This window comes from Sorex araneus, chromosome X, assembly GCF_027595985.1.
Source record: "Sorex araneus isolate mSorAra2 chromosome X, mSorAra2.pri, whole genome shotgun sequence".
Classification (NCBI taxonomy): Eukaryota; Metazoa; Chordata; class Mammalia; order Eulipotyphla; family Soricidae; genus Sorex; species Sorex araneus.
This window is the reverse complement of record NC_073313.1, coordinates 57019228-57034444: the sequence shown is the minus strand read 5'-3', so window position 1 is coordinate 57034444 and position 15217 is coordinate 57019228. Positions and strand designations below refer to the sequence as shown.

The window sequence follows — 15217 nt, the reverse complement described above, 5'->3', positions numbered from 1 at the left end:
AGGAAGAAGAGGACACTTATGTTAGGACCTGAAGAATAAATAGCTCAGAGGTAAGGAGAAGCAGAAAAGCCATTCAGGCCATGGGAGCAACATGTGCCAAGGCCCCAGGCGGAAGCCAGCACTTTCGAGGAACAGACAAGAGACCATTGTGACTGGATGGTGGGGGCAGGGAAGTGTTCACCAGCTGGGCCCTACTTGTTCCCTGATGGTAGTTTGTAGCTTACCCTCAAGGCAAGGGGGAGCCCTTCACTGCAGCAATTGAAACAGACTCCTTTCTAAAAGCTGCTTTTAGTGTGGAGAATGCCCTGTGCAAGGCCCTGAGGAAGGAGAGAAGGATGCTAGTTAGAAGGCTAGATTTAGTAGAAAAGTATAAGGACTCCAGAGCCATCAAGAAGTCAAGTCGGCAGGACTTGGGATTTTGCTGGATGTATATGGATGGAAGGAAAGGTTCTGGTTTGGGGTACTGGGTGGATGGAGGTGCTATTGCTGGGATGGGGAAGGCAGGAGGAAGAGCTAGTTAGGTGCTGGAGTGGAGATGTTTAGTATCACTGAGTCTGAGGAACCTGAAGAATGGGCTTTTAGATAGGTGACATTGCCCCAACAGCTATACCTCAGAGTAAGTGTAGGAGAATGAGGGATTCAGGTATCTGACCGAGGCCTAGAGGGAAAGGTAGGCTCTTTTGGGGAACTGGAAGCTTTCGTTTAGTCTCGAGAGCTCTTTGTGGTCCCTGCCTTGAAATTTGGGAGCTAAATTTGGGAGAGAAGGTGCCAGTAGAAAACTTGGGAAAAGTGACTGGCAGGACTGGCCTCAAGTAACGTGAGCCTGGCATAGATGTCCTTCCATCCAAGTCTGGGCCTTTGGGCCTTCTGCCTTCTTCGCTCCTCCTCCTGCTTCTTCCCTGCTTCCCTAGGCCTGGCCTCCCTGCCTAATGCATTCCAGGTGTAGACAAGGCCCCTCCCCCATCCTGCAGCAGCTGGGAAAAGAAGGTGTGGGTCTCTTTCAGTTTGTATCTCTTAGGAGCTCCAGTCTCCAGGTCTGAAGGACTGCTCCGGAGAATTCCTTCAGATTCCTTATGGCCTGTGTCTCCGGAAAGGCCAGGTAATGCTGAGAGTCTCCTCCCAACACAGTGCTGCCACTTTCTTAGCTTTAGAAGACCTTGAGCAAATCACCTCACTGCTCTGAGCCTCATTTTTCTCATCTATAAAAATAGGATTATTCCCACCTCCCAGGGCTGTTCTGAAGGCTTCCTTGCTAGAATTAAAGTCCATAGCACTTGCCATAGCACATTGTTTTGGTCTGCTCTTTGTCCCTGCCTCTCTGGCTCGCTGAGCTGGCATCATTTACTCTCTTAACTCCTTCCTGACTTACCCCCACCCCTTGTCTACTCTTCTACTTGTTGGCTTTCTGTAGTTTCCTCTCTTCTTGTCTTTGGTACCGGCTCTCTTTTTCTCTCACAATCTTTGTGTCACCAGCTTTCCTACTTGACCAGGCTTTTGCTGGTAAGGCGAGACAATAGATGAGTGTTATGGTCCCTTGTAAAGAACTAAAGCATGCCGAGGGGCATGAGCACTTGCGGGCTCTCCGGGTGGCTGTCTCACCACCCGAGTTTGGTGCTCTGGAACCGCTGTGTATGGGCTGGATCGGGACGGCCTGTTGGCCAAGGACAGGCGAAGGAAGAATGAGGACCAAGCTGGTTGCTGATTAGTTACCATTTATTCAATCTTCCATCTTTCTCATCTCCCACACTCCCAGCTAATTCCTCTCTCTGGATCTGCTGCAGCCTGGATTCTCCTCTCTCTCCTCCAGTTTTTTCCTCTCTCGCCCTTGCCCTAGGTTACACACTGCCAGGTAGCAAAATCAACATAATAAAGCCCTTCCTGAGGGCTGACAGGTTTAAAGGGAACACAACCTAGGGGCATTCCAAAGCCCTTCCTGACTGCCAGTAGGCAAAATACCTCTTAAGGGTTTTTTCTCCTCTCCTTATTCCAAACACTCATTAACATCTTAATACTAGTTATTTTTGTATGGACATAGCAAGAGATACATTGAGGCTTGCAAGGCAGCTCTCCTGGCAACATCTTGCCACAGACTCAGACCACAGCACTCAGGCCAGATGAATCATTCCTCACCCTAGCAGGGTCCAAATCTAGTTATCATTGTTTGGATCATGACATTTGTCCATGATCAAGCTCTTAACTTATAGTTAAGCATTAGGCACTTTGGCCAGGCCCATCTCGATGCCAGGGTAGCACACAACTCACTGCTTGCCCTGGATCTGTCCCGTCCCTCTTCGGGACCCTGCTTTTAGGGGTGCTAGGAAGTAAGGGCAGCTGAGGCTTAGGTCCAGAGAACAGATGCCCAGGAGGAAAATAACATGTCGAGTCAAATGTCTCCCAGGTTACAAAAGCATAGCATTTGCTAAGTCTTCCTGTGTCCATAAAAAAAAGGACATTGCTTTGAATAAACTATGCAAAGGACTCAAGGAGAAGAGAAAAAGAATATTTTACAAGTCAACAGAACACTAAGAAAGAAGCTACAGATAAACACAAAGGAATGAGAGCACTGTGATGGGAGTAACCCAATAAACCTAAACTATCTGAGGCTATGTTATCCTACAGTCCCTGGGGTCACAATTGGGATCAGAAGCGCCAACTCCTAGTGGCTTTGTTCTCACAAGGAAGGAAATCTCTGCCAGCGTGGCAGCCCCAGCACCTACCTGGTAATTACTGCCCCCAGAGCTCCCAGATGTAGCTTCACTCCCTTCCCTTCCCATCCTCTGAAGATCCCAGCCCCTCCAGGGGTGGAGCCACCACCCCAATCCTTCTCTGGCCCTAGGACCAGACCAGGAGGAGGGCCAGCCTTTCACACAATCAAGTGACTGGAAGAGTGATGATTGCCTATGCTCCATGTGTGTGATGTGTGTGTATGTGTGCTCGCGTGCATATACATACACATGCCTGCCTTTGTACCTTGCTATCTTTGCTTCATGAGCCTGTTTTGTTTAATAACTGTATATTATTATTATTACATTTTTTTTTGCTTTTTGGGTCATACCTGGCTCTGCACTCAGGCATTACCCCTGGCAGTGCTCAGGGGACCATATGGGATGCTGGGAATCGAACCTGGGTCGGCCACGTGCAAGGCAAACGCCCTACCTGCTATGCTATCGCTCCAGCCCCCTGTATATTATTTCTTTGTACACATTTGTATTTATGTTTGAATGTGTCTGTATATTCATATCTTTGGTTCTGTATATGTTGCTTGTATGCTTCTACATGCCTGCATGTGTGTCACCTTGGCTCTGTTTAGGCCCGTAAAGGTTTCTAAATGTTATAATTTTTTGTGTGGAGGTCTCTGTTATGCCTTTGTGTGTATATACACACATGCTATGGGTCTATCTCAGTGGCGGTGGTTGGTGCAACACCTGCCTGATTTTTGGACTTTCCTTGCTCCTTCCTCCTGCTCTCATACCTTTTTAGTAACCCCAGGAAGCTCTGTCATTCAAAAAAACTCTTTGGGGGCCAGAGCAGGTTGGGCATTTGCCTTGCATGGGGCCTACCCGGGTTCAATACTTGACATCCCATTTAGTTCCCTGAGCAATACCAGGAGTCATTCCTGAGCATTGCCGGGTGTGAACCCCCAAAAGAAAGCCCCCCAGAACCCTCTTTGTTTCCTATCCCTAGAATCTATGCCTTTGTTTTCTTTCATGCAGAACATTCCCCACTCCACATATGATTGAAAATGAATATCCATCCTAGATGGGAGAATTCAAAAACCATCTCCTTTATAAAATTCTCCCCACTTCGCCATATATATGCCCCACATCTGATTTCTTCTGTGGATCCACAAACATTGACTTGTGATGTGCTCTGTGACTCTGGATACAGGCACACTTGGGATTTTATCCCAGCTCAAACACTTTTTTTTTTGCAGTACTGGAGATCAAACCCAGGGCCTCACACATGCATGCCAAGTGCTCTATCGCTGAGCTATATCCTAGCCCTCAAACACCTGTGTGTCCTTAGGCAAGTTGTTTTTAACTTCTCTGTCCCTCAGTTTCTTCATTGGTAAAATAGAAATTAATGTACTCACAGAGTTGTTACAGGATGACATCTAAGAAATCATCAACATGTTGCCTATTCCAGAACAGATGCTCAACACATAGTCTTCTATTAAAAATGAATACCTTTCACTTTTAGTGAGTTCTGAAATTTAAATTCAAAGAGTTATGAAAATTCTTACAATTCTTTTCTTTTCTCCAGGCTTTCTCTATAGGAAAGCATATGAACTGGACCAGACAAAAGGCAGAATGCATTTCAGGGAATTCTCACAAGTATTGCCTGAGCCATCTCTCTGGGCCTTCTCATATCAGAGGAGACCGGGCTCTTCCAGAGAGTAGAAAAGGGGACCTCTAGGGCTGCCACTCAAAGGCCAGAGGATATAAAATAGGGTTGGAGGTAAATAGCAGAGGTGGAAGGGATCTTAAGGACCATCTAACTCAGATATTTCAAATGATGACCCACATTTTTTTTTGGTTTGTTTTCAGGTTATACTTGGTGGTGTTCAGGGTTTATGTCTGACTCAGGGATCACTCCTGATTTTACTTGAGGGGAAACATATGCAGTGCTGGGGATCAGACATTACATAGCAGCTTGCTTTTCAAGTCTCTGTTCTCCCTTGAACATGTATCTTGATTACTTGTCTCTATGATTCTTTACTTACTTATTTTCACTCTTCAGCTTTGCAGAAGCATGCGTACTCTCTTAAACATGTACTATACATCCATTAGTCAAAGCTTTTCTAGTTCTTCATTTAGGGCTCTTTTATTTACTGATATTCTGTCTAGTCTGTTTATCCAGTGGTGACAGTGGGGTGTTGAAGTCTCCCACTGCTATTATGTTTCCACCCATGTGTTTCTCTAGGTTTGTGAGCAAAAGTCATACAAACTTGGCTGACCCAACAGTTAGTGCACATGTGCTGATTAGAGTTAGTATTTCTCTGACTACTATTCCCTTGATCAATAAGCAGTGTCCATCACTGTCTCTAATTTTTGGATGCACATTGGTCCCAGTATGGTGGTCTCAGCATTTTTTGTTTTCTCTTGACTTGTATAATTGTTTTCAACTCTTTTACTCTGAATCTGTGTCTATCTTGTGATTTAGATGTGTTTCCTGTAAGCAGCAAATGGTTTTGTTTTCTGATCCAAACTGCAACTCTGTTCCTTTTGATGGGAGAGTTTAGTCCATTGACATTCAGAGATATTATTGATGTAAAGGGCTGTATTGCCATTTTACTGTGGTTTTCTATAGGTTATTTGGTTTTTATAAGTGGCTTTTCAGTAGTTTATTCAGGGTCTGTTTGATTATCACAAATGTCACCAGATCTTGTTTGTCTGAGAATGTCTTTATCCCTCCCTCCCTTATTCCCTCCCATCTAAATGAGAGCTTTGCTGGGTAGTGGACACTAGTTGAAATTTTATTTCACTCAGTAATTTGTATATGTCATTCCACCCTTTTTTCAACTGTATCATTGCATATGGGAGATCTATTTTGATTCTTATGTTATTTCCCTTTTATTTAAGATTTTTCTCCTCTCTCAGAACTGAAAGAGATGTTAAATGAAGAGGAATGATAGACACAGGATGATATCATTTACATGTAATATTTAGAATAACTGCATGAGATAATACAATGCTTTAAAGTAGGGGGTTTCCCTGATCAACCCTGCCCTAGAGTATAGGGAGGAGAAGGAATGAAAGTGAGGGGAGAGGGAAAAGAGACAGATAAGAAGCAATGAGGGCCAAGTCAGGGGAAATAGGTACAAAGGTAAGTGATAGAGCCAAATATCCATACAACAAATATCAAACAACACTAAAATCCAGAGATCCAAATTTACTGGGCCCGCACGAGCAAATCGTTGATCAATGGGATGACAGTGACACTGGCTATATATGTAACATAAAATGCTCACCACACGTGAGTTAAGGAATATATTCGTCATTTGAAAAAAAGAAAGATGTGAGGGGAGAGAAAGGAAGAAGTACATGTTTAAGAGAGAACACATGCTTCTCCAAAGTTGAAGAGTGAAAATAAGTAAGCAAAGAATCATAGAGACAAGTAAGCAACACACATGTTCAAGGAGAACATGGGCTTGAAGAGCAAGCTGCTATTTAATGTCTGAGGCTGTGACTGGGTTTTTCCAACACTGTGACCAAGCTTTCAGGTGTGTGATGGTATGTGATTAAGTGTTTGAATTTGTGTGGTTCCACAGTTGTGTATAACAGTGTTAACACTATATGGCTCTGAATAGTCATGTATGAAACTGTGCTAACAGGGTACCAGATGCTCTGTAGCTGTGACATCATGTACACTGGAATCTTCTGCCTGCTATTCTCTTACTCCTCTCTCTCTCTCTCTCTCTCTCTCTCTCTCTCTCTCTCTCTAGCTCTCTCTCCCTCTCTCTTCCTCTCATTCTCCCTCTTTTCCTCCTCTCCCTCCCTTTCTCTTTGTCCCCATCTCTCCTTCTTGCTTTGCATTTCTCTCTCCTTGCCTCTCATCTCACATCTGTTCACTTGTTTGTTTTCATTCTACTCTAAGTAGTGGCCTTTTTGCTCACTGCTCCTTAGCCTGGCATCCAGGACTCACCCTCTTTACTCTCCCATCGCATCTCTATCCTCTGAGACCATATACAACTCCCTACCCAACCAGGCCCACTTGCACCACACAATCTTTTACTTGGACATGGTATCCTTGATATTCCCTCTCTGCCTCCTAGATTGAATTTTCACTCCCAACTATTACCATTATCTTACTTAGGGCCAAAGACTTAGAAAGCTCACTTTAAAAGAAGAGGGTCAGTGTTAATAGGTCTTCCTTTATCTGAATTTATTGATGCTTTATTTTTATTTGTATTTTATTGTTAATTGTATAGCCCCTGATGGTATTCTTGGCTCAGTGATTGGGGTTCATTCCTTCAGTTCTGGGGGACCAGGCAGTGCTGATCACTGCACAGAGCCTCCTCCAGACGAAGCATGCGCTCAGCTCATTGAGTTATTTCTCCAGCCCCATTGCTTGTTGTTTTAAAGTGGTTCCTGTGACCTGCACTCTGAGAGCTGGGTGTTTATGGGTATGGGTGTGGAAGTACAGTATGGTAGTCTTGACTAAGTGAGGCTGGGATTTTAAGAAGTGAAACTTCACTCACAGCTTCATCAGTTTTTAGATACATGCAATTATATAAAATTGTAGACAAGAAAGTCGAGATATATTCAGGGCATTAAGAAATAGCAAAAAAGCATGGTAGAAAAGCAGTAACAATTAAAACAGCATGGTACTGGAACAAAGGCAGAGCCGTAGACCAATGGAACAGGGTGGAATATCCCTACACACAACCCCAAATGTATGACCATCTAATCTTTGATAAGGGAGCAAGAGATGTGAAGTGGAGCAAGGAAAGCCTCTTTAACAAATGGTGCTGGCACAACTGGACAACCACATGCAAAAAAATGGGTTTAGACCTTGACCTGACACCATGCACAAAAGTCAGATCAAAATGGATTAAAGACCTCAACATCAGACCACAAACCATAAGGTACATTGAAGACAAGGTCGGCGAAACCCTCCACGATATTGAAGATAAAGGTATCTTCAAAGGTGGCACGGAACTAAGCAATCTAGTAAAAACAGAGATCAACAAATGGGACTACATTAAACTAAAAAGCTTCTGCACCGCAAGAGATACATTGACCAGAATCCAAAGACTATCCACAGAATGGGAAAGGATATTTACACAATACCCATCAGATAAGGGGTTGATATCAATGGTATATAAAGCACTGGTTGAACTCTACAAGAAGAAAACATCCAACCCCATCAAAAAATGGGGCGAAGAAATGAACAGAAACTTTACCAAGGAAGAAATACGAATGGCCAAAAGGCACATGAAAAAGTGCTCTGCATCACTAATCATCAGAGAGATGCAGATCAAAACAACCATGAGATACCACCTCACACCACAGAGACTAGCACACATCCAAAAGAACAAAAGCAACCGCTGTTGGAGAGGATGTGGGGAGAAAGGGACCCTTCTTCACTGCTGGTGGGAATGCCGACTGGTTCAGCCCTTCTGGAAAACAATTTGGACGATTCTCAAAAAATTAGATATTGAATTCCCATTTGACCCAGCAATACCACTGCTGGGAATATATCCCAGAGAGGCAAAAAAGTACAATCGAAACAACATCTGCACATGTATGTTTATCGCAGCACTGTTTACAATAGCCAGAATCTGGAAAAAACCCGAATGCCCCAGAACGGATGACTGGTTGAGGAAACTTTGGTACATCTATACAATGGAATACTATGCAGCTGTTAGAAAAAAGGAGGTCAAGTATTTTGTAGTTAAGTGGATGGGCATGAAAAGTTTCATGCTGAGTGAAATGAGTCAGGAAGAGAGAGACAGACATAGAAAGATTGCACTCATCTATGGTATATAGAATAACAGAGTGGGAGACTATCACCCAAGAACTGTAGAAATAAGTACCAGGAGGTTGACTCCATGGCTTCGAGGCTGGCCTCACGTTCCGGGGAAAGGTCAACTCAGAGAAGCGATCACCAACTACATTGTAGTCGAAGGCCATGTGGGGGAAGGGAGTTGCGGGCTGAATGAGGGCTAGAGACTGAGCACAGCGGCCACTGAACACCTTTATTGCAAACCACAACAGCTAATTAGAGAGAGAGAACAGAAGGGAATGCCTTGCCACAGTGGCAGGGTGGGGTGGGGGGGAGATGGGATTGGGGAGGGTGGGAGGGAGGCTGGGTTTACGGGTGGTGGAGAATGGGCACTGGTGAAGGGATGGGTTCCCGAACTTTGTATGAGGGAAGTATAAGCACAAAAGTGTATAAATCTGTAACTGTACCCTCACGGTGACTCTCTAATTAAAAATAAATAAAATTAAAAAAAAAAAAGCATGGTAGAAATGACATCTGTACCTACATATTCATTGCAGCACTGTTCACCATAGCCAAAATCTGGAAACAACCCAAGTGCCCTAGAACAGATGACTGGTTAAAGAAACTTTGGTACATCTACACAGTGGAAGACTATGTAGCTGTTAGAAGAAATGAAGCCATGAAATTTGCTTATAAATGGATAGACATGGAGAGTATCATGCTAAGTGAAATGAGTCAGAAAGACATAGAAGAACAGACAGAGAAGGCTGCACTCATTTGTGGAGTATAGAATAACATCACATTAGGCTGACACCCAAGGACAGTAGATAGAAGGGCCAGGACGATTGCCCCATAGCTGGAAGACTGCTTTATGAGTGGAGGGGAGAAGGCAGATGGAATAGAGAAGAGATCATTAAGAAAATGATGGCTAGAGGAATCAGTCGGGATGGGAGATGCGTGCTGAAAGTAGATAATGGACCAAACATGATAACCTCTCAGTGTCTGCGTCGCAAGCCATAATGCCCAAAAGAAGAAAGAGAGTATGGGGAATATTGTCTGCCATGGAGACAGGGGGAGGGTGGGAAATAGGGGGGATATTAGTGGCAGAGAATGTGCACTGGTGGAAGATGGGTGTTTGATCATTGTGTGATTGTAATCCAAACATGAGAGCTTGTAACTATCTCACAGTAATTCAATAAAATTTTTAAAAAAGGAAATAAAGTTTAGGCTTACTGTATCCACTGGAGCCATAGAAACAAGAGCTGCAAAAACATCCACCAAATGTCTAATCCTAATCCCATTCTAGATTACTCACTTTCCCTAGTAATAATGCCTGATGACATGCACAGTATCAATGTTCTAATCAGAGAACTCTTGTCGTTGGTTAGAACAGTCAGCCACATTCCTGGTCCTGGATCTCCATCTAGGGTAGGGATTTCTCAGGTTAGTCTGACCACAAAAAGGGCTCAGGGAAATCTGAAACTATTTTTTTTTTCTTTTTGGGTCACACTCAGAGATGCTCAGGGGTTACTCCTGGCTCTGCACTTAGGAATTACTCTTGGTTGTGTTGGGGCCATATGGGGACCATATGAAATGTCAGGGATTGAACCCAGGTCAGCTGCATGCAAGGCAAATGCCCTACTCACTGTACTATGCTCCAGTCCCAAACCTGACACTCCAGATACTCTAAGACTTGCTGTTTCCCAGTCCCTTTGAGGGTAAAGTCAGTTGCTTCATACTCAGTTTTTCCCTTTCTGCAGGGTTGCACCAGGGAAACCGGATTCTGGTTAAAAGTTTGTCCTTGGACCCTGGTCAGAGCATTGAGCCTCATCCAGAAGGTCCCCAGCGCCTTCGCTCTGACCCAGGACCTCCCACTGAGACCCCTAGCCAGCGTCCTTCACCATTGAAGCGGGCGCCAGGCCCGAAGCCACAGGGTAAGTGTGAGCAGAAAGAAGCAGAAAAATGGCCAGAGAGGGGTTCCAGGGCACTGGCCAGGTAATGTGCACACACTAGAATCTCACCCCAGGCCTTTTCTTTACCTGCTTGGACAAAGGTGTAGACTGGGAAGTTGTGCAGAGACATATGGTCTAGTCCTGATAGCCACCTCCAGACACATCTCATTGGGATTCCCCCTTGTTCATCTTTTCAGTGCCCCCAAAGCCCAGCTACCTGCAGATGCCCCGGATGTCCCCTGCACCTGAGCCTATCCCCCCTCCACCATCACGCCCATTGCCTGCAGATCCCCGAGTGACCAAGGGTCTGGCCCCCAGAGCAGAGGTCAGCCCCAGTTCTGCAGCAGTATCCTCACTGATTGAGAAATTTGAAAGGTGAGTCTGGTCCCTGGAGGACCCTGTTGGGATGAGAGTGGGCTTGAAACAAGGAGAATGGTTATAAGACAGTCCTTCAAGTCAAGCTGATACCTTGTTTTCATGTGTGTTCATCACCCATCTCAGAGAACCTGTGATTGTTGCCTTGGATAGGCCAGCCCCTGGACCCAGCCCAGGTTCCACAGAACCAGCCATGTTGCCACAACCACCTCTACAACCACCAGTGCCCCAGCTCCCCGAGGGTGAGGCCTCCCGCTGCCTATTCCTGTTGGCTCCTGGGCCACGGGATGGTGAGAAGGTGCCCAACCGGGACAGCGGCATTGACAGCATCAGCTCGCCATCCAACAGTGAGGAGACCTGCTTTGTCAGTGATGACGGGCCCCCCAGCCACAGCCTCTGCCCTGGGCCCCCTGCCCTGGCCAGTGCCCCTGTTGCTTTAGCCGATCCCCACCGGCCCAGCTCCCAGGAGGTTGATAGTGACCTGGAGGAAGAGGACGATGAGGAGGAGGAGGAGGAGGAGGAGGAGGAGGAGAAGGACAGAGAAATCTCAGTGCCTCTGATGGAGAGACAGGAGTCTGTGGAGGTACTGATTCATGTATACCAAGAGGCAGGTCCATATGGAGAAACCAGGAGCCTGGCTTTTTATGCTTGGTTCTACCTCTAACCCAGTGTTTCTTGAAATGGGGTTTTGTTTCTATTTTGTGGATAACAATTTTATATATATGTTTAGGCTCTCTGGCGTCCTCATACTAAATATAAGTAGCAGTCCCCCACCTCACTCCCACCTGGCACCATCTCTGTGACTATCAGGATAATAGTGCACAATTCTACCAGGAAAGCTGTTCTTTCATCAGATATCCTTATGCTTTATTTCAGTTTTTCAAATCTTGAAGATAGACCCCACAATTAGGAATCTAATTTAAAGTCTTATTTCAGATAGAAAATCCCATTACTCCATAGCTCTGTGACATTGGACAATTTTCTTCCCACTCTTGTTTTAAGCATCTCAGTTTCCCACAAGTCTCAATTTCCTTATTTCCACATCCATAGAGATCTCCTGATGGCATGCCTCTGGAGAAGCATAGAAGCTAGTGACATCCAGGGACTTGAGACTGTGGAGATGAACACTTTGGCAGCAGAAACCTGTTTCTGTGCCCTGGTAGCAAAACACTGATTCCAATAGCATCCTTCCAACTTTTCAACCAGAATCCAGCACAAATACTGTGGCTCAGGCCAGGGACTCAACTAATATGTGTAATGAATATTAAACTACCAACAGTGATATGTTTATACATTTTTTTTTATGTTTTCTTCACAACCAAATCTTTGTTGACAATGAACTGAGTGGATGAATTAATACTTTTAACCTGTAGTCTGCTATGTTTTATTTATATCAAATTATTTGTCTCAATTACATGTGCCCTTAGGTCCTATTATTATCTATGCTTGTGAATTAGGAAACTTAAATATCGAGCTGTTACACAATGCACACAGACTAATGAATGGCAGAGCTCAGATCTGAGCCCAGGAAGTTTGACCTCCCTGCCCACACACATAACCATTATATTATACTGAGTGGTTGAGTGAATGAAGGCATGCATCAGAAGTGAGGTGTATCAAACAATGGGAAGTCAAGGGTGATTATAAAAGGGCTTATGAGTTTAGAAATGGAGATGTGGTTATCTCAAGCTAGAATTGGGCTACATAACGTTAAAGTTGCTTGAGAAATATGGGACCTGGGTGAGGGTTAGGGTATAATATGATGGGTTGGCGGTTGCCTCTTCTCCTTTCTAGTTGACCGTGCAACAGAAGGTGTTCCACATTGCCAATGAACTCCTGCAAACTGAGAAGGCCTATGTTTCTAGGCTCCATCTCCTGGATCAGGTGAATGACCTCTCAGGGGTTCTGGGGTCCTGGGACCTGGCATTTTACCTGGAACCTAGCATTTCACTATTGGGACTAAAGTCTAGAAGTGAAAAAACCCTTTTCTGACATTATCTATCCATGAGGCCAACTCTATGGTTGGTTTGATCTTTATCTTCTTTCCTAATCCTGGGAAAACCAAAGAGGTGTATACTAGTCCTGACTGCAACTCTTACTCAGATCCCGAATTTATGCCAAGCTAAGAACCAAAGCCTGAACCTCATTCTAATTCTATTCTTGGTCCCAAATTCACTAAAATACCTGAAGGTATTTGCCTGCTTAGTTCATGACTCTATCCTAGCCTTGGTGGCAGTGCCTGGCATATTATAGGCATGCTCAGAAAAGTCTGAAGTCATTTGGTTTAGTGCCTTCAACCTTCATCCAGTATGCATCAGTTGTAGAGAATGAGACAAACAAACATACAAGGAGACAAACACAAGGGTTTCCCAAGATTTAGGGTTGCTTGGTGAGCTCATGTCATGACACTTTTTCATACACTATTGCTCCCTCACCCCCATTCCTAACACAAGTTATTGTTTAAGTTGACAGAGACATAGAGAACAGTTAATAAGCAAATCAGAATTCAGTGGGTACCTGAAGAGCAGAGGGTAGAGTATTTCACATAGCCAATCAGCAGGCATCCTTAAAGTAAAGAGTAAAATACCAACAGTTTCATGTTCTATGTTTGCCTATATTACCCTGTACATCTAGAAGACCCTAAACTGTTTTGTTCTGTTCTTTCTTGGGTACATTTTTGCTTGCCCTGTAATCAAGTCTGTTCTTTTCTAGGCACATTTTACTTGCCTGATCATACTCTAAAAGACCTAAACTGTTTTTGCTAGAGGACTGTCCCAATCTTGGGGTTAGTGTTAGGGGGACAATTTCCTCACACAGAAATGTTTGTTAAAAGAATGCATCTAATTACAACCTTTCTGACCCTGAATCTAATTCTGTCCTTGAACTTGATCTTAACTTCTCATAGCTCTAATGCCTCTCCCAGGTCCTAACTTTTACAATGTATAGTCCAACCCCACATATAAGATTAAAAAAATAGAAACTTGTATTCCTTACCTATCTCCTCAGTCCCATGCCTAATGTTGACCCCAGGGTTCTACAGATCTATGCAGAAACACTTCCCTAACCTGCAAGCTGCTTTTTCTCCACCAAGGCCAAAGTTAACTTAGCACTCCTGCCCCTCTCTCACAGGTATTTTGTGCCCGGCTACTGGAAGAAGCTCGAAACCGCAGTTCCTTCCCAGCTGATGTTGTCCATGGCATCTTCTCTAACATCTGCTCCATCTATTGCTTCCACCAGCAATTCCTATTGCCTGAGCTAGAGAAGCGCATGGAAGAATGGTGAGAGGCTCCTGTCCACTTGCCTGCCAAGTTCAGGGCTGTGTGTGTACTAGGGTTCGTTTCTGCCCACCCTCCTCTACTGCCTTTAACAAAAGAATCAGCCTAAGTTTGAGGCTCTCCTCTTCCAGTTTATCCTCTCTTTGGCTTCTGGGCCACACCCAGAGGTGTTCAGGGGCTACTCCTGGATCCATGTGGTGGGGTGGAGTACTTATGCCTGGCAGTCACCCTTTTGAAGCTTGACAGAGTATGGTTCATTTGTGTCCACAGTACAGTGTCAGTAATCAACATATGAAGTGGCTTTTGCTGTAAAGGCAGGGCAGGGATTATAGAACTTGTCATTCCTGATGTCCAAACAAGGCAGAGTTGGGGTGAGTGGGACACCAGGTCATGCTGAGCCTCTTGGCCTAACTGGACTATAATTGAAACTAGATAGTATTTATGAAGGAGTAGACTAGCTGAGAAGTATATTCCAGGACTGAAATGAGAGACCAATGGGGTAAAGATACTGGGAGACAAGGATTGACAGAACCATGTCAACCATTGCTGTACACCAGGGACCGCTACCCACGCATTGGAGACATCTTGCAGAAGCTGGCACCCTTTCTCAAGATGTATGGCGAGTATGTGAAGAACTTTGACCGGGCTGTGGAGCTGGTGAATACCTGGACAGAGCGCTCCACACAGTTTAAAGTGATTATCCATGAGGTTCAGGTAAGCAGTGAAGTTGAATGGGCTGAACTGAGGAGTGAGGTTTCTAGAGATTCAGTAGGCATTCCTGAGCCAGATATGAACCCTGTGTTTCTTTCTGTCATAGAAGGAGGAAGCCTGTGGCAACCTGACATTGCAGCACCACATGCTGGAACCTGTGCAGCGCATCCCCCGCTATGAGCTGCTTCTCAAGGATTATCTGTTAAAGTTACCCCATGGCTCTCCAGACAGCAAGGATGCTCAAAGTAAGTGCACACATCTGGGCCCTGCCAAGAATTAACTCACTAGATCAACTTTCCATTGTCACATAATTGAGACACTGAATTACAAAATATCTCCATACTGACCACATTGATGTTCTGGAGTGAGACTTAAGGTGAACCTCCATGTTGATTTTTTTCCCCAGTTCCATGTTGCTATTTCTACCTGAGCACCCAGACTGAATATTCAGATGGA

At 44.7% G+C, this 15217-nt stretch overlaps 1 protein-coding gene across 2 annotated transcripts in view; it reads left to right on the top strand.

Moving 5' to 3' along the window:
- Positions 1 to 15217, top strand: part of FGD1 (FYVE, RhoGEF and PH domain containing 1) — a 40616-nt gene that overhangs the window by 7506 nt on the left and 17893 nt on the right. The window contains exons 2-8 of one of the 2 annotated variants that reach the window (XM_004606578.2): positions 10209 to 10382; positions 10598 to 10775; positions 10902 to 11358; positions 12570 to 12659; positions 13905 to 14053; positions 14608 to 14764; positions 14868 to 15006. In XM_004606578.2, the coding sequence (XP_004606635.1) occupies positions 10209 to 10382; positions 10598 to 10775; positions 10902 to 11358; positions 12570 to 12659; positions 13905 to 14053; positions 14608 to 14764; positions 14868 to 15006 (1344 nt within the window). The remainder of the gene's footprint in view (positions 1 to 10208; positions 10383 to 10597; positions 10776 to 10901; positions 11359 to 12569; positions 12660 to 13904; positions 14054 to 14607; positions 14765 to 14867; positions 15007 to 15217) is intronic. The other variant, XM_055120209.1, reaches the window with a different exon arrangement.